The sequence below is a fragment of the Gasterosteus aculeatus genome, chromosome 12 (assembly GCF_964276395.1).
Source record: "Gasterosteus aculeatus chromosome 12, fGasAcu3.hap1.1, whole genome shotgun sequence".
NCBI lineage: Eukaryota > Metazoa > Chordata > Actinopteri > Perciformes > Gasterosteidae > Gasterosteus > Gasterosteus aculeatus.
The window spans coordinates 16,262,548-16,284,937 of NC_135700.1; the positions used below are offsets into that span (position 1 = coordinate 16,262,548).

At 41.7% G+C, this 22,390-nt stretch overlaps 1 protein-coding gene across 3 annotated transcripts in view; it reads left to right on the plus strand.

Annotated features, from left to right (window-relative positions):
* mdga1 (MAM domain containing glycosylphosphatidylinositol anchor 1) overlaps positions 1-22,390 on the plus strand; it is a 123,860-nt gene that overhangs the window by 86,982 nt on the left and 14,488 nt on the right. For all 3 annotated transcript variants that reach the window (XM_040202116.2, XM_040202132.2, XM_078085612.1), the window contains exons 7-16: positions 455-724; positions 2,788-3,117; positions 3,444-3,743; positions 7,202-7,468; positions 7,595-7,743; positions 14,062-14,242; positions 14,376-14,399; positions 16,148-16,300; positions 16,405-16,566; positions 22,112-22,242. In XM_040202116.2, coding sequence (XP_040058050.1) covers positions 455-724; positions 2,788-3,117; positions 3,444-3,743; positions 7,202-7,468; positions 7,595-7,743; positions 14,062-14,242; positions 14,376-14,399; positions 16,148-16,300; positions 16,405-16,566; positions 22,112-22,242 — 1,967 coding nt within the window. The remainder of the gene's footprint in view (positions 1-454; positions 725-2,787; positions 3,118-3,443; positions 3,744-7,201; positions 7,469-7,594; positions 7,744-14,061; positions 14,243-14,375; positions 14,400-16,147; positions 16,301-16,404; positions 16,567-22,111; positions 22,243-22,390) is intronic.

Here is a 22,390-nt window from a genome sequence, read left to right on the forward strand (position 1 = left end):
CTTATTTTCACGCTCTATTTGGTAACACTTACCAAGACGTACATACTGTATAATCCCTTATCATGGTTAGGTAAATGAATGACCAATAACCTTTATTTCACTTTTAACCCTCTCCTGCTTCAGTACTATACTTTGTTCTCTCCTTTCCTCGTCATTTTTCACTACTGCACCGAGTGTGTCGGGGCTCCCACCGCTCGGCTGTTTTGGGGTATTTTAAAACTGGTGGAGCGCGATTGATCTCTGTCTGATAACAGGATCCCCCCCCCCCCCCCCCCCTCCCCCATCTGCAGGCGAGCCTTGGGTCATCCTTTATTTTTCCAGTTGGATCAGTCACAGGAAAATGATGCGGTGGCTATAGCAATATGACACTATGAGAAGAACACTTGAATTAACTATAACTACAAGAAAAGTGATTTTCTCTCCCTGTTATTCTTCCAACTCTGCCCCCATTCAGCTCCGCCGATCATCCGGCTGTCGGTGAACGACACGGTGGTGGTGGATCCCGGGCAGGACGTGCTGTTGAACTGCGAGGTGACGGCCGGTTTCCCCCCCCCTACTGTTGTGTGGTCACTTTACCCCAGATCGCTTCCCCTCAGCGCCCAAGTTCGAGGGCCAACGCTGATCCTGCGAGCTGTCACCCTGGACGATGCTGGGACCTACAACTGCACGGCTGTCAACAACGTGGGAAACCCGGCACGCAAGATCGTTAATCTCGTCGTCAGGAGTAAGTAATACACGCGTGTGCTTGGTTCAAACTTGACGTGACGTGTTCCGTGATCGTCCAGCAACATTGTAGGTTCTGTTTCTTTGCAATGTTTTCCTATTCATAATCATGCCATATGTTTTTTCCCTTTCCTTTTGGTAACTGAGGGGATAGTGTACAGAACAGATTTTTTATATTTTAATTTAAAGCTAAAAAAAAAAAAAAACACCACCACCTGCTCAGTTCTCGTTAGCTTCATTCTTTAACTGTAGTGTGTGAATGTGAGTAAATGTAATTATTTTGTGTGCACTGTATGTGTCTGTGTTGTTTGTGACACACCCGCACTTGATCCGTCATTAAATCGAGCCGATGTGAACCTCGTAGGAACAGACGCGTTAAGTATAGCGCTCTTCCCTGGTGTTAAAACCAGAAGCCTTCAATTCTCCTTTCCCCTCCGGCTATTTTTAGTCCTTTTAATCATCTTATTCGCTCCAATTAGTTTGACTCGAGTGGAGGCAATTAGCAACAGTCTTCTGTTGGTTAACACCGCAAAGAACGTACGCTGGATGGGTTTCTCCTGTTTGCTTAATGGGCCTGAACGCATCGTCACACCGGCACAGGTGGCAGGACGGGGAACGTGAAACACTCTGGCGATCAGTGTAGGTGCACGGAGACGGAAGTCTGCAGGTAGTCGGGCGACGCGGTTGAAGATGTGCACGGGGGGCACGCGGAGGCCCAGACTCACACGCGACATTTTCTCCATACTAAACAGGTTGAAGATGCAGGATCATGTTGAACATATGGTCAGTGATTCGTACCCATGGCTCCACCCAAGCATCTTGTTAACAAGCTCGAATGGAGTTTAAACCAAGCTCTCCACTCCTCCTTGCCGGCTGTCTCTCCTGTCAGCGGAGGAGCAGAGAGCTGTTTTGTATTCAACATGGAAATCTGTTGGGGAAACACAGCCTTTGAAACTGGAAATTAAATGTGACACTGTGAGAGTTTTTCTTTGTCCTTGATTTTGTTCCCCCGCTACTCTTCCCTCCTTGACAATTTGCGTCTTCGTCTCTCTGTCCCTCTTTCTTGTTCAATTTACTTTTCCCTTTGGTTTCATTTTTTGCCCCCTGCTCATGCCTCACATGCTACGTTGAAAGCTTGTCTTTCTGTTTTGTATTAGACAGTATGGGGTTTTATTGTTTTATCGTCAACGAGGACATTCCTCTTACCAGTAGATGCATTCACAGCACAATCAATTGAGACTCACAGATTCATACACAATAATACAGAAAGACTAAGACATGAATTAGCACCCTAAACACCACGAAACACATAGATTTTTTAATAAATAATTTCCTTAAAATAGTATCAGCCATTCATTGCTCCTCCATTAGTTGAAATTTGATTTTGTATTTTTTCTTTTTTTTTTAACCATATTTGCCATTTTGCCTTTTATACTTTGTTGCCATGAAATTAAAAAACATATATGTAGAGAGTAAAAAAAAAAAAAAAGTCTGTAAAAAGTAAAATCATGATCATATAATAATCATTCAGTGCATGGACACATCCTTTTATCAATGCCAAAGCCATAATTAAGTTATCAATTAAAGGGAGTAACTAACTCAGAGGCCAGTAACTTGTTTGTTTCTGGCAGGATACTTTTTTTTTGTTTGAAATGTGTATTTTCCAGTTTTTACTGTGGCAGCAAAACACAGAACAGAAGCCCCCTTTTTTTCACTGTACACATTTTCCGTCGTTTGTTGATACTAACGATGGCTACTCACTCATTAGCAGCGGCTGCTTGTGGAAAGTGTTGAACACTAATTGAGTGAGCAAATGATTCATAAGTGAAAACCATTAGAAGTTTCACCTTGTAAAATCTAATTGAGTCTAAAATCTTTCAGAGTAAAGTGTTTGACATCTTTAGGAGAAGGAAATGTTCCTTTTTTAGGAATGATTACATTAGTATTTAGTATTTAAAATAGTTCCTCCTCCATTCCCTGTTTTTCAGGAATGCACCACAGCTGCACAATTGACCTCCTATTGAACCCCTTTTCTTCTCTTATTCACCCCGTTACACCACACAGCAATGAGCAACCTGACCTTCCAGATCACACCCGACTCTAACAAGGACAGCGAGACCATCCAGATGGGTCGGGACCTCAAGCTGTCGTGCCACGTTGACGCCACCCCACAGGACAAGGTCAACTACACCTGGTACAAGAACGGTGCACCCGTCTTCAACTCGGAGAGCCTGATTTTGCTGCGCAGCGACCCGGACATGGCACCCGGCACCAGTAGCTTGGAGATCGTGGACATGAAGTTCAGAGACTTGGCTACATACAGCTGTGTGGCGAACTTCCCTGGCAGCAGGGTGCCGGAGCTCCGTGTGGACGTCAACATCTCTCAGAACAGCGGTGAGGTTTCGCAGGGAAGTTTTATGACTTTGTATCTCTCGGAGTTGCTTCGGGCATTATAATGTTAGCACATCATTTTATAGGCTTTATCTATTTTAATGTTCCGATGTGGCATTAAAACTGTGATTGTCCAATAAAATTAAACTTATAAATGTCATTTTTATTCTCCGTCTGTCTCTGTTATTCAGTTTCCCTGTTCACCCCATATTTCATTTTAAAGTCATGTCACCCTCCAGACTCATAGCATTTAACCCTTTCTTGTTCTCATTCTATGTAGTTTATTTTGAAATTATACTGTCTTTCTTTCCTGCTCTTGTTCCCTCCAGTCTCCCCTCCGCTGCTGTCGGTTCCACCCGGCGGTCAGGTGGTCAGCGTGCGAGAGGGAGGTAATGTCGAGCTGGTGTGCTTGGTGGTAGATGGCAAACCTCGTCCACCTATACTCTGGTCACGGGCAGAAAAGGACCTGCTGATGCCATCGGGGACGGCAGTGATGGAGACGGCCGATGGACGTTTGAGACTGAAGAACGTCAGTCGGGACATGATGGGGGCATATCGGTGCCAGACTGCTCCATACAACGGGCTGAACATCAAACGCAGGGAGCTACAGGTCCAACTCAACGTGCAGTGTAAGTGCAGATCGGACCACATTCACCCGAGAACCCAAACGTAGAGCCGTAACTTTGGTTTAGGTTTTAAAATAATAAAACACAGAACTAGAATATTTGCAGTAGCAATGTTTAAAATCAAGTAGCAACAAACAGAGGATATAACTGTAACATTTCCTAGTTCTAGTAGAAAAGAAAAATTTGGTAGTATGTAAAGAGTGTTGAAGGGGAGCAAATAAACCCAGAGATGAGTTTTATGAAACTATCAATTCATATAAATGTATTTTGAGATTTTACTCAAACCTTACACATGGCAAAGAAAGCTGCATTTGTGCAGTAGTTGCGTATGTGCATCGTTCAACTTGTTGATTTTTACAAAATAACAAAAGCTATTTTATAACAAAATTCCAGTTTCCAGAAAAAACGGCATATACTTTTTCATACAGGATTTTACTTATATGTCCTGTGCCCCCATTTTAAGATGGATGTGCTCCAGTTAGCATATTGTAAACAATCACACATAGACTTAATACAATTGTGGAAAATATTTTATACAGGGGTTAATTGGTTGGTGCTGACCCCACCATCTTATTCTGAACACTTAAGGAAGCACAAAATTCAAGTAAGAATGAGGAAGCTTTATTAGTTTTGAAGAATTCAAGGACGTTGATCTTGTGTTGTGCACCCGTGTCGTGTCTTTGAAGAAAAACAAGATTTGTTATTGGCTTTCGTCAAACCCTCGTAGGTTATTGGTGTAAACACAGCAGTATATCATAGCATTGGTTTGTACTCAGAACATTTTTATTAACATTTTTATCAACACCCCCACCTACTTCCATTGTGCCCTGTGTACAAGAGGCACCATCAATTTAAGTTATGAAATGTTCAATCAGAAAAGCACGATGGCGCAAAAAAAGAAAGCAAAAAAACATAAAACTCAAAGGAGAACTTATTCATCAAGCAACTAGGACTCTCTCTTCAACCAAAGCTTTCAGAGCAACATAAATGTAGGCGCTACTTTTATACTAATTGATTTAATTCAATGTCAATCAATCTGTAAATATTTACCGTATACCAGACCCAATATGGACCCGTTAATTTACATGGATATAGCATTTAAAGCCTGGTCCAGGTCCTGCAGTACTAGTCCAAGTAGGACCACCTTCCACTCATAGGACATAGTTGATGAAAACACAGGCAAAGCAGTCTCCTCTCCTCTTGTTTCAGGAAGGATTTACCGGGTCTTTGTAATGCAGGCGGGGGCAGGAGGGCAACACTCTGTGAGCTTTGCTGTTCACACCGGCAGAGTCTGATTAATGGACCAGGTGGCCGCCCCTCTCTGGACTGAGAAGGGGAGATGTGTTAGGAGAGAGCTTGAAACGTGGTTAGGGATGGCAAAACCGTGGGGTTGCGAGGTTAGAAAGATGAAAAGGGACAGAGAGAAATAAAAAAAAGTTTGCAGAAAGAGCAACGGCATAAAATGATATTCAGCTACATCCCAAAAAGTGTGTTGAAACAATCTCACTTTGTTTGTTTGATCAGGTCATTCCTGGCCATTAATCACTGTTGACTGATGTGAAGGAACGAAGCCATCATTTTTTATGGCAGCCATAATTAAGAGGATATGTAGATTCTCTCCACTGTCCGCTTCTCTTTTTGCCTTTTCCTTCTTTACCTCTTCCAAGAGAGGTAGCTGTTCCTCCTTAGTGCCATTCTCATCATCATCAATCAGTGAACTACTGGCCGTGAGAGGGAAACTCTCTCCGTCTTGTCGCTCCCTTTCTGCATCCTGCATTCTCATCCCCCCCCCCCCCCCCCCCCCCCGCCCCCCTTACTCGATCATCAGCTTCTCTCACTTTCACGCCGCACTCTCCCTATCATTTGTCTTCCTCGTTGTCTTATTCTTAAAGAGTTGTTTTCTATCCCTTCATCCCACCTTGCTCCCGCGTTCCGCTCATCCCGCTCTCATTCTCATGTAAATTGATTTTCTCTTCATGTTCTGTAAATGTTTGGCTTGGTCGGCGTTGCATTCCTGGATGGAATCCATTTTGCATTCAATAAGACAGATAGGGATGTTGTGTTTACACGGATTACGGTCTTCTGACTCTGGAACACGGCGGTGTGGCGTGAAATACACAGGAATACATTTCAATCACCATTTTACAAATAAAGAAAGTGTTTTGAGTCTCAACTCAAATATCGCCTGGTGATTTCTAGTGGTCTTAGCATGCATATGCTTACTCATGTTCCTCTAGCTGGAGTGCATGTACAGAATGGTAAAAGCACTTACTCAAACAGGGAATTGGTTTGGTAGTGTTTACCTCTACCTATTTAAAAAATGAAACCTTTAACAAAAGCTTGACTCAATGGGCATTTGTTAACTTGGCAGCATACAGTTGTTGGGTTTTTATTTACTTCATATCCTGTTCGCGAAAAAGTGGAAACCAATAATTGACGTCGTTGTTTTCTAACAGATGCAAGAATGAATATAGAAAAAAACATAAGGATGATATTCATTTAATTAAACTTTAATTATCTTTCATATAGCTGGGGGCGGTTCAAAGGGAAGAATGCCAAGCTGACATAACAATACAAATTTCAGACCAATGTGAAATGAAAGTACATACACATAATGTACCATCCATAAAATACTAATAAACAACTGTGATAAAGAGTTAGGCTTTACATTTATGTTTAAAGATATCACCACTGGCTATATGTTAGCTTTTAAACATGAAAACAACTTGCGATGATGTTACCAGGGTTGCATCTATATTTTTAATGTCTTTCTGTCTCATGGTTTCATTACTGCTGGTATGGTTAAGATCAGACACTCGTTTCCAGCGTTCCCTGCTGCTCCTTGTGTTATCTTTCTGTTTTTCTACTCTCATCCCGACTGTACATGCAGCTCATCCACGGGCCTGCCCGTCTAAATTAGAGGCATAACACAGATTACACTGTAATTACACATCTGTGTCTGATAAAGTTGATTCATAAGGGACTGTAGTCGTGCTGCCTCACCTCAGGGGGCCTTAACGCCGGATCTCATCACTGTTATTACGGCGATAGCAACATTAGCATCTTGTCGATTATCCACATGATTAGCCAGGGGTGAACTAGCTGGCTGATGATTTGTGGTAGAGTCATTTGGCTGACTTGTGTCCTGTCTGACCCGGGGGCAACAACAGCTAGTCAGTCATTACCAGCAGAGCCACACATTGCAGCTGACAGTTTAATTACAGCTGCTTGGGATGGGTTAGCAGCAGGGACGCGAGTGTGCCCAGGTGAAATGCCTCGTTCCTTGTGGCGCTAAAAGTTCCTGTCGGATTATTTGTCAAAACTTGAATGTTTTGATCTGGTGTGATGAAATTCAACCTGCAGAGAATAAAAAGAAAAAAAGAGACATTATAACGTGATATAGATGATTGACATATTGGAAAGGCACTAAAGCTTGAATCTTAAATCTTCTGTGTCTGCAGTCCCTCCAATACTGGACCCGGTCTTCCAGGATGCGCGATCGAGGAACTCTCAGATGGTCACCCTGAGGTGTAACATCTTGCGTTCGAACCCGCCCCGCCTAACAGACATCCGTTGGTTCCGTAACGGCGACGCCATCCGCATGCCCATGGCTGACCTGAAGGAGATGCCTGAGCTGAAGTTTAAACTGGAACCTACAAACAATGGCTCTTATGAGTGCCGAGTCAGCAATAACGCGGGGACGTCAACGTGCACGTTTAACGTCTCTGGTGAGTGAACGAACCTGAGTTATAGTCATATTCAACGACGCAGTTATCTCCTGTTCTGTATCACTCGCTACTGATATTTAGCTCTCTCTCTCTCTCTCTCTCTCTCTCCCCTCCCCCATCCCACAGCACAACCTTACAACGCTGAGTTCTACTTCGACACACCGAATCCAGTGCGAATTCTAAAAGGAAACAACTATTCCTACAACCTGCAGTGGACACAGAAAGATCCCGAGGCTACGGATCGCATCATAGGCTACTGGATTAATGTCCGCAAGGTATGCTAATCCAGCACAAAGAACAAACCTGCAAACCGGAGAAAGGACTGGTACACATGCACACAAGCCTTTGGACACACGTATGCATACATGTAAAGATATAACCTAAATTATATGTTTATGTTTAGGTCATTTCTCCAACCAGATCCACTCTGGAATCCGTTTCGGAGCCCTTTCCAGAGTTTGAAACCTTTGTCCTCAGTAGGAGAGCAACCTCAGGCTACCCTCTATTTTTTTTTTTTTTTTTCAAACATCTATTCATAGATTACTGGCTTTGAGTCAGAAGACAGCAAGGATAATAGTGAATTATACAGAACTGGCTGGGGGTTGGTGTGCGTGCGTGTGCGTGTGTGTCTGCGTGCGCGTGTGTATGTTTATACTTGCGTGCGTGCATGTATGAGACAGTTAAACAGAGGGAATGCAGGGTCTGCCAGCTTGCTTTTGTGCGGATGAATAGTTAGTTCCCCTCCTACTTTAAGACTTGGCTGCTTACCTCATTAAGTGAGACTCTAAAGGGAGACAGGAAATTAGCACCGGCCTTCTTAAGATGCACATTTGATTGCATGGCTCAGCTCTCTGAAAACATTCACGTTACCTCTCTCCTGTTCCCTCACCTTTTGTACTATATCTTTTACTCACAGCTCTGTTTTATCCACCATTTCTCCTCAGTGTGTCTTGCTTCCACTTGTGCTCGTCTCTCTCTCGGGCCTTTTAGCTTTTCCGGCACTTAAGTGTTGCAACTTAATGTCATTCAATGTTTGGTGAGACGTGGGAACTGAAATAGTGCTGAGAATTATGGCTTATTATGGTAACAGTATTAAATAACAAATTGCAATAAGTGGCAGTTTAAGACTTCATAAATGTTGTTAATTTCAAGGTTTTAACCCACATACCTTTAAAAATGCAATGAAGAGTGACTAAACTAAAGACAAAGCAAAAGGCTGGAACTCAAAATAAAGCGGGACTGTGAGAGAAATAAGATGCAAATTAAAGATTACAGTGAATCTCACTGGTCCTCTCGACTATTAAATAGAGTATGAGAACAGCAAATGTAATACCGTGTCAATTTCACAACCCATCTATTTCTGCAACACTCATCCCGGCGCATCTCCTTAACGCCTTGACGCCATCTTTTTAGCACATATAAAGTGATGTAGAGATCTCGGGGGAGACGGGAAGACACAGGGGGGAATACAGTAGACGGATGAGTTCATTTGGAGTAGCGGTCCTCGTGGTACATGCCGACTTTTGCTCAATGCTTAAAGTGTGGCCATCTGCTTTTCATTGATAAGTAACGGTTGTGTCTCTATTGTTCTTGTTTAAATAAATCAGGTTTTTGCCTGTATGTCTATATACACTGTATGTGTGTATATGTACTGTATATCCAGAAATATATGGATTTGTATTCACTTAAGCTTAGGCTACGTGATTTGCTCCATGACTCATTGGTGGGCTGTGAAATTGCCATTTACGCTTCTTCATTAGGTTTTGCTCTCCCTGCAGGGGGTATCCCTGTGTAGGAATCACCAACATTCACAAGCCTTCCTTCCTTTCATCAAGCCGCCCTCGCTCACCTTTTGTTCCCCTCAGCCTGTAAACCAAACAGTTTTGTAAACGAGCACTTTCATTCCCTTTTTTCTATATGCTATCAGCGCCTTGTCATAGGAAATTGTCCGTCTTTAGAGTTATTCATTAATACATTGAACTTATCTCAGGTCTATGCAACATTAATTCTGACCCGTCCAGAATTTAAAACATCTTAACATCAAACAAATACAAAAACGTGGACCAGTTAGTGCAATGTATCAGTACAGTCACAAGTTTGGACACACTTTCTTACTGAATTGAATGAGAAAATATGTACAAACCTTTGACTAATACAGTATTCAAACATAAAAGACAGCAGTTGAAGCTTCTGTAAAAAGTGTGCAATACCCAATAATTAACCTGATATCATTTTATGAAGTTATGAATGTGCGGCAGAATTGTTGCCTCACGTCATCCGTGGGATTTGACCGCCATGCTGTTTGTGCAGTCATTGTTGATCCCTCCCAAACAGTCAGAATACCAACTGTACAAATGATATTTGCCTAGTATAGAACGCACTGTGCACCGTGTCTGGGAGTGTTTAGCTCAGCCTGTGACTTCGATCTCCGAACTCAACAGACACTCCGCTCCTCTTCCCTTATCCCTCCAAGCAGTTATAAAGTAGATTCATAAAGGACTGGGATGAACACAATATGTTTTTGTAACCAAAACCCTTCTAGTGGCAGGCAAATGTGCACCTACTCACCTCTTTTCTTTAAGTTAATAAATATTTTCTAAATCATATTTTATTTTGAAAAACGACCAGATTCTCTCACAATTACATGCGCTTGTCCCTCTTGACACAAATCCCAATATATATATATATATATATATATATATATATATATATATATATAGTGTACACATTGTCTACATATACCTCAGAGACACGCTACAATATACACACACTATCATCCTCATTGCTTTTGCACACCTTTCTTTCCTTTCCTATTTCTCGATCTTATCACATCATCGCCATATCGGCCTCTTGTCGACCTGCAGCTATGGAGTTGTGTATTTAGAATATCACTGAAGCAGTGTGGCAGGCAGCTGACCTGCCTTTAGGTTTTAACTACACATCTGAACAACCAGGTTGTTTCTGTTCAGAGACACTGTCAAACAAACTGTTTAAACACACACCCCTATTATCATATATATGAGAAATTAAAAATATCCATGATGAATTAGAGTTGTATATTAAATCAAATTAATGAATAATTCATGTGACCAACCCCACTATGCATAAACGTATACACATAAAGTTAGAGTGCATGTGCTTATGCAAGCACAGATAATCGTAAGAAACACAGTACACACGTGGCTCGTTAATGTACACACGGCCCAAATCAGTCAACTGGTGATCAATCATAAAAGGGAGGATAATAGAAAAATGGACTTACTTTGATTGGACCTCCGTCCATCAGTCTATCAACCAAACACGTTTCTCCCTATTAAAATATCACTCGCTCACTCCGGTCTTTTGACTGTCTCCTTGTATATAGATCCTTTTTGTACACACAATATATATTTTTCACCCCGGTCACTCCCTGTCACTCACATGCAAACACATCCTCTCTGTTCACTGACCTAATGAGGGAAGCAGAGAGAATGAGTCATTCGCCTGCAATTGAAGCTTCCGAAGTGCACACTTCAGCACCTTTTTATCTTTTTGTCCACAAACTGTATATGTTTTTGGGGTTTTTTTTTGTATACTTTCAACCTAGTTTATTCATCGGTTATGTCCCACACACTGGAACTACAACCAAAGCACGCATGTGCACATTTGTATGTGTGCACGCAGACCCTGTCCACGCGCTCTGCTTACTTCTAAAGCTCTGACTCCTCAGTGTTATTAACTCGTCTCTCCCTGCTAACACACACGCTATACATATTACATGAGCATAGCGCTTCTTTTCTGCTACATTTCACATAATTATGCCTACGCTGTACAAGCTGTGTGTAAATGTTTATATATATATATATATATATTGTGTAGATAATGTACTGTAGTTCATTTGGAAACTGAACATCCGAGCCAACATCTTCCAGAGCAGATAAGATAAACTGGAAGCAGTCAGTATTAGTGCATTTGTGAACAATGAAAAAAAGGTTGCGCAATGTAAAAAAATGTATTTGATGAATGAGCTGTCCTGAAGTAAGAACATAAATACAGGTGGTAGTAGTCCTGTATTAATCAAATGCTCGGATTAATACCACCGAGCACCGCAGATTATATGTCAGTCGCATATTTCAATAAGTTCCAATCCGCTTTCTTTCAAAGCCTTTTCTGCTTTTGATACAAATGGCCTCTCTTTTACATTGTGTAGTTAAATCAAGGTTGAACCAATAAGTGGAAGGAATATCCGCAATTTGCCTTTTTTGTCCCCATAATAGCACTTTTCCCTCAAAGACAGAAGATATCCACATTGAGCTTTGAATACTCTACTTTTACTATACTATACTTTTTTGAAAGGCTTTTTTCCTTAATATCAGACATGTAATAATAACACAAATATCTAGTGATCCAAGACTTCACTATAGAAAACTTAAAAATGACACATTGCTGTTGGATAAATTGAACTCTCTGACCTTTTTTGGATATGATTTTCTCTTAAACCAAACGATTTGCTTTGCTGCCTTTTCATTGGAAAATTAAGTGTCCTTTTTATACAACACACTGCCACAAAGTCATTTAACAAGTCACTTCTCTCTGAACTCCCACTTACCTGATGGGGCTAACCAGAGTAATATTTCAGTTGGTACAATACCTGATCGACCAAACATTCCAACAACACACCACCTACAATACAATCAAACACGATTCCAGGTTGCAGGCCAGGTCCCATCCTGCAGAACCTTAGTGCTTACAGCAACATCACAAAGGGTACGGGAAGATTCCTCTTTGTGGATTTGATGGTTTGGATAATTGTGCTTGCATTGAAAAGGATGTTACATGACTCGCAAGAGAGAGTGAAAAGTTGGAGGATTTAAAAAAGGTTAACAGACCGAATGGCAGTTGAGAAAAGAAGATGAAAGAGCCATTAGTGACATACGGCCTGGTGAGGAAGGAAGGAGCTGATTCCAAGTATGTTGCCCAGCATAAACTTGTCATTTGGGACATGCATCATTTGAGTCGTACTTAATTCTTTGCAGCCTGGGCAGAAGTCACCATGGCCTCGTCAACTAAAATGATCTGCTCAGCCTAACTTCAATTTGTGGCAATGAGTCAACATTTAATGGGACTTTCACACAAAAAAGCAGATTTCACCTCCGGTCACATCAATTACTGAAGCAATTCAAGATCAACCGCATTTCATATTTTTTTTTGCATAGTCATCCCACAAAATCTAAACTTTATTTACCGTTATGATGCTTTTTACATTTTTTCCATCTATCTGCTTTTGAATCCAACTTTCATTGCGGCTCTTTGCTGTAGACATTTATCACACACACAAGTACACACACACACACACACACACACACACTTCTGCTTTATGCATTACCTGATAATGGCATGCTGTGGGTGTACAAACGTGTTATTGTGGAGTGGCTGACCTAATGCATTAGATTGAGCTCACTGTCAGGTCTTTAAGTAGCTGGGATCAGAGGCAGATACACAGCTAATGGATCCTTCTCTCCGTGGGTGGAATAACACAGTAATAGCTCTATTAAATGTGCCGCTTACAAAAAAAAAACAAAAAAACTTAAAGGTGCAGAAGATAGGAGAAATCTATCGCATATTGTTCAGATTGTTCTGTAAAATAATCTGTTGTTCATACACAACAACTAAGAAAATTAGTTAAGACAACGTTTGAAATGGATTAACATCATTAGCATTTGTATATTAGTTCCTTTAATGCATAGCTAATTAGACACTGTGGATTTATCACTTACTGTGAAAGAAATAGTTTTTTAATTTCTACAATTACAATAATATTTACATAGCCTACGCTTGCCTTGAGGTATTTCCTGGAAAGGTTGCAAATTATTATTTTGACAGCTGTATAGCTTTAGATAAAAGGCAAGATTGGAAATGCACGCAGTCCTAGAAAAGTACAATCCAAGTCTTGAAGTTGACTGGCTATACGCCCAGAACCAAAGAGACATTCTATTGACTATAAATCATAATGTACGCAAATTTGCAGCGATACAGGAAAGTAAATGGAGATGAAGACATAGTTACAAAAATGATGCATGTAAATGAATTATTGTTGCTTCTACCACACAAATAAATATCTGTTATCAGTGGATCAGTGGATCATCAAATCTGAGCGGACAGTATTTCTTTCCAAGGAAAATGTGATCTTTAATACAAGTGGTGCCAGGGAATAACCATTAGATATAAATTATTGTTGCCTATCAAATTAAATGAAAACAAAAATGTTGCGTAGCATTTACAATCACTTCATTCTAGACGCTGACATTTTCTCAGCACGCCCAACTCCGATTGACTTCCGTCCTCCCCTGAGCACACAAACATAAAGTATACGGGTGAGATTGAGGATGATATTAAGCAATGAGAAAAGATGGGAGCTGTGCCTGACGCTGTTGACACTGTGCAACTTCTTAGGGTTTCTGCTTCTCTGCCGGATTCTCTGCTTTTTTTTTGTGAATTTGTCTTTCTACTGCTTTTTTGTTGTTATGTTTTTGCAGATTTGTGTATATTTGTGAGTGTGCAATTTAACATTTTATGTTCCCTGCTCTTGGATATCTTCACCTGTACTCATCTAGAACAAGCAGAATGTGCTCTGGAAGCAGATAGACCTCAAGGGCAAGGAGCCAGAGCCGGGTGTGCTGATATCTCACACCATATCAGACCTGAAAATCCCTCTGTCGTACGAGGTCAGGCTTTCCCCCATCACCACCTACAGCACTGGAGACTTCGTCAGCCGCATCATACAGTACTCTGAACGTGAGTCTTGTTCAACACTATTTTAGAAAACCTGTTTTCTGAGGTCATTATCTCACATGTCCGTCTCGATTTTTACAAAATATGTACAAGTGGATTGCGCACATCTGAGTGTTTCACCGTTATTGTCTTTCAGCCTACACCTACCCAAGGCCTTCAGGTGAGACTTCTGCCTTCCTTTTGCGCTTCAACCGTTCTACTTTTCACAGTATTGTGACATGTTTCATGAACCCGTCTTGGCCTTGATCAAATCCTGCTAAGGATGAGAGTGAGGTAACAGTAGGATGAGAGAAGGCAAGCGATGTCTGGGAGCAGGCCCCTGACATTCAAATTGCATCAAAGAGTTTCCAGGATTAGAGGATTTGGGGCTTGTTACTAAAACTTGATTGGTTTTCAGGCTCACGGACTTGATGGAACTATGTTAAAACTATTTTAGCATCAATGTACGTCACCTGAAATATGTCCCTCCTTTTTAGCCGCCCCTCTCATTGTGTCACTGTGTTGCTCTCAACACACCTCTCATCCTCTCCCGTCTTTCTCAGTCAATTGCATCTTGTCTATTTTCTTCATTAAGAGACACGTTGCGTTTTTCTGGCCGGAGTGTCAGTTGGCTCCGCCAGGGTGAGGCAATTAAAACCACAGCAGATTGGAGAAACAGACTCAGAGAACAACAGTGCAAATTGAATGAAGCACATATAGTGGATGGAGAAAGGTGTGAATAGTCATAGATTAGCTCCCCGACACAAAGAAGGACACACACAACATGCTCATGAGTGTGCGAGATTCCGGGAAGCTTTCGCAGAATCTGTCGGCTTTAATAGCTGTGGTAGTTTGGTGAGTCTCTGATAATGGTCGAGCTTTCCTGATGGACTAATGAAGGGGACCACAACAGAGAAAAATACCCCTCTATCTAACAAGATATAATGCAAAATTCCCTCCCTGATGGCTTGCAAAAAAATAAATTTGCGTGGCAATATCAAAAATCGGACTTCCTGTGGAGAGGGAATAATTCTTTGTCATGTGAGGGTGCATTTGATCAAAGATTTGTTGTGACAGGGATGCAGATACAGATCCCTCCACAACTGTTAATGATAAGTCTCAGCTCACACAATGAGATTCATGAGGAAAAAGGTTCTCAGACTTCACAATATGTCCGCTACGCTTTTGCTGAGCTTCTTGAAAAGAGATTTATAAACCGCTCATACTTACTCATGTGCAAAACCAGTCAAACACTTTAGGGTTGAATGAGAGAAGGTGTCCAAACTTTTGACTGGTACTGTATATAATCCCCCACTTTACACATTTAGAGAAGTTGTAAAACTATTACGTACTGACTTTAATTTTATTTAAGTTAGAAGGAGATATTTTTCTTACCATCCCTAAGGTGTCAAAAAGGCTGAGAAACAATCTAAAGTGCAAACCAGGGTTCAATAGGTCAAGAGCTTTCCCCAGATCTCTTCACCTGTGTAATGTGACTTTTTTTGTTTGTTTTTTTAAAACCTTTGGTTGAGGTTGTCTTTTTTTATACTATACTTTGTTCTCTTTTTTCCTTTTGACGCAACCTAACCTAATTATGGTTACTTTAAAATGTTCTGCATGTGGGAGTCATGCATCAGAATATGCATAATACCGTATGTGAAATCCACTTAAAGTTTCATATTATACACTCTGCCTCCTACATTGTCACTATGTCAGTGATTGCTTGGCTGTCTGATCTTCATATTCCAAGAGCACATTTCAGAGGCTGATATGCATATGCTTATATATATATCACCATTCAATTCCTGCTAATAGAGGTTACAAAAATAATAGATTACGTCACCTTTAGTTTGTAACGTCAACTGCCGGACATGTCATAGATTAAAGGTTAACTATTTCTTCTTCTTTTTTTTTCGCTCTCGATTCCAGACCATGTGTGTGGTTTTGAGAACGAAAGGATTTGTGGTTTCTCTCAAGACCGAAGTGATATCTTTGATTGGACGAGACAGAACCATCTGACACGGAATCCCAAGCGATCTGCAAACACGGGCCCCGACACCGACCGCAGTGGAAGCAAGGAAGGTAAGAAGTATCGGAGGGATCATCTTGTTTGAAGGTTCACGTTGTGTATTGTAGTCACAGTATTGCGAAACATCATAATCACAGTGTTGTCTTGTTGGTTTCAGGGTACTACATGTACATCGAAACGTCATTTCCACGTCTTCAGGGGGACAAGGCCCGTCTGCTTTCTCCACTTTTTAATGTGAGCTCAGTCAGGGGCCCCAAGGGCTCCGGCAGAGTCCCATACTGTGTCTCTTTCTACTACCACATGAAGGGAAAACATATTGGTGAGTACTTTGGCTGAGAATTGCACTCACACAGAAACTTGTGTGCATTAGACGCACAGCAGAGAGCATGCTCGCCCTCGGTGGCAGTGTCGTGACTTTCCTCTTTGCTTCTGTCAAAAGCTGAATTCTAAGAGAGAGAGAGAGAGAGAGAGAGAGAGAGAGAAAGTGGGGTGTTATCAAAGTTCTGTTTGTAGGTTTCTGCTTGTGCCGTGGTGTGTTTGGAGGTGGCTGAAGGGGGCAGTGGGTGTGTGATTTATGGCAGTGACACGACACAATCAGTCATTTGGGGGGAGCTGTTCATCATAATATGCTCGGTCACACAACTAGAATGCATACGTCTTGTACCATACACACCTGCACACAAACGTCTCTCACACACACACACACACACACACACACACACACACACACTCATACACACACGTAAGCATACTGGATACACATGCCTGTATTTCCCCCAAAACACATTAAAAAGTAAAAGCTCCTAATACATCAAGGTAAAAACCTGTTTTGTCTTCACACACAAATACAACTTGTTGATTTATGTCCATAGCCCCAGCATGCTGACTTTACTGTAACATTTGTTATATTCAGACCTGTCCTATCTCCAAAGGAGGTCATATAGAAGGGCACAAGGCTTGTCTGTGCATATGTGTTCATACCCAGATACGTGTAGGTAACATATACTTAACTGTAGAAATGAGAGAAAATAACTTTTTCTATTGCACCTTAATGACATTTTAACAACTGATTTGTCTCATATTGGATGAGGCGCTTTAACATTAAAGCTTTAGAACCTGGCAAAGGACGTCCGCGGGGGATGGTTGTTCACACGGAGTCCCTCAAGAGGGGAGGACTTTATCTGGCACATGCACTTCAGGGTCAATCCTTCATGCACGGCCTGGGTTGCTGTTATAGGTTTGAGCTGCTTGCCGATTCTTGTGGTGATTTCAGACTCTACGCCTACAAACACGCCTCAAAATTGATACTGACCCAATACTGTACTTCTGCAAGGGGCTTTGGTTCAATCCCGGGCTTGCAGGCCCCCATCACTGAATTTGCATGTTATCCCTGATTCCCATTCTCCAGGTGCTCCATTTTTCCAAAGGTCCACAAACAAGCAGATTTGCTTAATTGATGACTAAAAAATGTTCCCGTAGGTGTGAGCGTGCGCGTGAATGGTTGTCAATCTATGTGGCAGCCCCGTGACGCCATGGACACTGTAGCCCCGTGTCAGCCGGGATTGCGACCCTGAATAGGACAAACTGGTACAGATTACGGATGCATGTATGGCTGTGCAACCTTACCGTATACCGTTACAAGAGTATGCTTGATTGATCTCTCTTCTCTCAATCTCTTGCAACAGATTTCTGCGTGTCCCGATTTAAAGCACTTTGTGTGTAATGTGCACCACTAGAGCACTTATTTAAGCATTTCTCAGTCAAGTCAGTCTCGTGGTGGTTTCATTGCACAGCACAGAGCCAATAGATCAGTCCCACAGTGCATGCTCACGATTAGTCCATTCTGCTACCAGTCACGCGCACCTCTGCTACAAACCCTGCCTCAATTTACTTTGTTGTTCTCCAGGTCTATTCCAATCTGTTGTCACTTTAATTGCCTTACCTCGGCAGAGCTCACACTCCTGCAAGGAGACACAATGTGGCTCTTAATGACGAAAAGAGACAAGATAAGGATAAGTCAGTGAGAGGAGGAATGAAACGGGGAGGGGGAGGTGAGGATGGGCCAGCCGTGGAAAGGAAAAGGGAGGCTTAATGAAGAGGTGGAGAGAGAAATGTTGGTAGGAAAAATACAGAAGCAGTATGAGGCAAAGAAGGGAGATTAATAAAAACAACTATAACAGAGAGCTGCAGGAGAGGCAATCGTCTTGTTAATGTTCAGAAGTATAGTGAGAGGATGCGCTTCATGCCGAAGCACTCCAGCTAGTTTGAATGTACTCCGTTCTAAAGTGTTAAAGTACTGTAAAGTGTTAAAAGGGCTTCATATGTTGAAAGCATTTAGATACTTTGACACAATTTATTTTTTTAGAAAAGCTTTTCAAATATGTGTCTTTCGACCCACTGTACAGTGCGGTCTAGCAGATTTATCACAAGGTTATGTGAATATGAAACGTTAAAGTGCGAAACGAGAAAAGGAGCACAAAGCTCTTTAGTTTGGATTTTAGATGTGCAAATAAAGACCTTCCCGTGTGATATGTTGTTCACCTTAATGGGTTTCTCTCTGGGCTTGCTGGCCGCAACAAAAAAACATTTAATTAGTTTTGTTGGCATTGAGTAGTATTTTAGACAACACTGGCTTACTTGGAATCTCTGGATTATTTTCAGGGCAGAGCCTTGAAACGAACGAGATGTGTGTGTATATATACATCAAGGTAATGAATAGGGATTAAGTAACTCTGAATTAGTTCCTACTCTCTGGCTCCTGAATGAGTTATTCACTAAGATATATATATATTTTTTTCTTTTTGTTTGTTACATCACATGTCATTTAGCTGACGCTTTTCTCCAAAGAAAATTTCAACCATAAGGATAGAAACCCAAAATGTACAACTTGCTATAGATAAGAGCCATTATAAGTACAATTTAAGCTACAATTGGTTAGTATTTTTAGTCAAGGTAGAGAGATGTGAAGGCTCTCTGCGGTCCTGGTGTCTTCAGAGAGCTCGTTCCACCATTTCGGAGCAAGGACAGCGAAGAGACGTGATCTTTGCTCCCAGTGAGGGAGGATCGAGCAGTTTTGCAGATGCAGAGCGGAGAGTGCGGGTCGGGATGTCGGGTTTGACCATGTCCTGGATGTAAGCTGGACCCGATCCATTCACAGCATGGTACGTGAGCACCAATGTTTTGAAGTGGATTCGGGCAGCCACCGGTAGCCAGTGAAGAGAGCGGAGGAGTGGAGTAGAGTGGTGTGTCGTTAGTGGGCAGGAGCCAAAAGACAGACCATAGTGCAAAGCTTAGTATAGTTTTGGCTCTGAGTCCAACCAAGAGTAGAAGCAGAGACAGAGAGGACTCGACCCCTACTTAGTGATAGATAAGGGATCAGGGACCAAGGGAGTAGCAATCCAATGTGGACCTACTTCTAATTATCAAAAGAAAGACACGACTGATTTGACTGATTAGTATAGCTGTGTGTGTGTGTGTGTGTGTGTGTGTGTGTGTGTGTGTGTGTGTGTGTGTGTGTGTGTGTGTGTGTGTGTGTGTGTGTGTGTGTGCGCGCGCGCATGTGTGCGTGTGTTTGTGTGGCTTAGCGTCTCCGCTGTCCTCCACACCCACAATTCTGCAGACAAATAGCCTTGATAGAGCTGTGCCTTTTCTGTCTGTCATAGCAAAACACTCTGCTTTACCTCCAATCAATAGACTGCTTATCAGAGTCCTCTTCCCTCGGCTGTGTGTGTGCCTGTGTGTGCGTGTGTGGCGGTGGTGATGGTTAGCGGGCAACAACGATAGGGAAAGAGAGAAGAAATGTGTGGTGAGCGAGGAAGGAGACAATGAGACTCAGATCGGTGGAGAATGAGAGAGTGGGCTTAACAGGTGAAAGTAGGCTACAGCAGCATTAGCCGGTGTTTCTCTCCATTATGCAGCTACAGTGCTGCCCATAACCTTTCCAAGTTAATGTGACCAACAGTTGGCCTTGTTCTAGCTGCGCCATAAGTACATTGTTTTTATCACAAGCATTTTTCTTTTGTTACCGGCACGGAGCACGAACCAAAAACCAGACAATCTCACTAAATTCTCTTAGTGTTGAATCCAAAGTCTGACAGTTAAGGAAAATTAGCACATTTGCTTAGAGAGTTAGATAGGGAGAATAATAAAAAAATGTCACAGGTCTGTTTAATGAGAAATCAGCAGCCAGTTAACCAAGCTTAGCATAAAGACGACGCAACACCACGAAAAGTAACAAGATACACCTACCAGCACCTGTAATCAACAAGAATCAACCCCTGTGTCCTGTGATCCTACAGTGATGACCAGATGTTTTCTGGCTTCATGCTAAGCTTGCTGTTTGCATGAAATGTGTATTTAAATGCCTTTGTATGTGTTGTGTACATGTACTATACACAAAAATAAATGCATGGAACAAGGAAAAGTATTCTAAAATGAAGTTTTTTCACAATGTCTATAACATACTAAGAGTAGCCTGAAATCCATTGGCTTTGAAAAATTCAAGTTAATCTTTCAACGGATATATTAATTTGATGGTTCAATAAACAAGTGTGCATGTACATTGGAAACCGTATACGCCAAACACATTTCTAAATTTATTATATAAATAAAATGTCAAAGGCTAATTAAGAAGAGTGTTTCTACCTGAATTGACAGGTTGCTTCACACTGCCTCTCTCTCTTAACCACATACAGATGCTGCCTTCATGGTATTTAACTTCACTGTTTGCCCCATTAACATTACATTTTCCTTAGTTACACCTTTTAGGTGACAGAGCAGGAAGGTGCCGTTCTGTTGCTTATTTAAATGTTTTGTGTACAGTATAACACACGGATACACTGTGTATTTATTTAAGAGACTGGTGGTTGGTTAATGCTCCAATTAGGGACTGGCTGAGGGTCATTAAGAAGATGAATGTCTCTCTCACACCTTAGAGACCTGAGAGACGTAGAGAGAGAGAGAGAGAGAGAGAGAGAGGGACTATTTGTCATCACTTCCTTAGGGCTAAAATTATGCCATTCTCGCTGGTTTATTCCTCTGGATCCCAGACAATTGATTTTTATGTCATTTTTTCCAGGTGTTCTCACAAGTGTTTTTTTTTTAAATGTGCTTATTTAAACCAAACACCAAGATGCACTTAAGTGAATATGGTTGATTAACAGCAACCTCTCTCCATCATCACCTCTGTCTGACTTTACCTCTTCCTCCCTCATCGCTGCTGTTCTTTTCCTACATTGTGCAAAATACAACTTTCCACTGGACTGTCAATGTAGAGCTCCAGACGCCACCGAGAGGCCGCACATTTCATTTCTACTCAAATGTCATCCTCACACATCTGACCTTAGAGCTTTGCCCCAGTATAAGGACTATGTAATGCACTTGTTTACATTTACTATATGGATTATGTGTGGTCCACGGCACAGCCATGTTATTGCTTATAGAATTTTATATAAGTCGAAGTATATGGTGCTCAAACACTAGCTTTGTGGGGGGAGGGGGGGGGGGGGGGGGTTCTGTTTAATGGTCATAAGCTAAATATTTGGTAATGGTTGATGAATTTGTGCAAATAGAAATGACTGAACAGAGCTTACAGTAGTTTCTCTGTTTCTCTCAGTACTGTAAACTTGCATTATTTGTAGGCACAGTGGGAGCGGTAGTTAGTTACCTATATTAATGTAAAAAAGGGTTGACACACACGATCGTTAGGCCAGTTGCATATTGGATTACGTCAACGTACTTGTTCACTGTGGCACAAATCATTTTCAAGTTCGCTGACAGTTTTCTAATGATGTGTTCTGTTTGTTTGTTTGTGTTTGTGTGTGCCTGTGTGCCTGTGGGACTTAATTTGTGCATATTCTTTTCAGGCACTCTCAACGTTCTTCTGAGGGTGAGAAGCATTGCCTCTGTGGATTCGGTGGTGTGGATGAAGTCTGGTCATCAGGGCCCCGAGTGGAGGAAAGCGTTCTTCGACATCAGCCCCAGCGGACCCTTCCAGGTAATGGCCTCGCAAATTACCTTCTTCTCCCAGCGCAGGCATACAAACAACAAAACAGCATTTCAGTAGTTTTACTTTCATATTAATATTTTATCCGCCGTTACAGATATGCAATGCGTAGAACAGACGAGAGGATGTAACCTAAGAG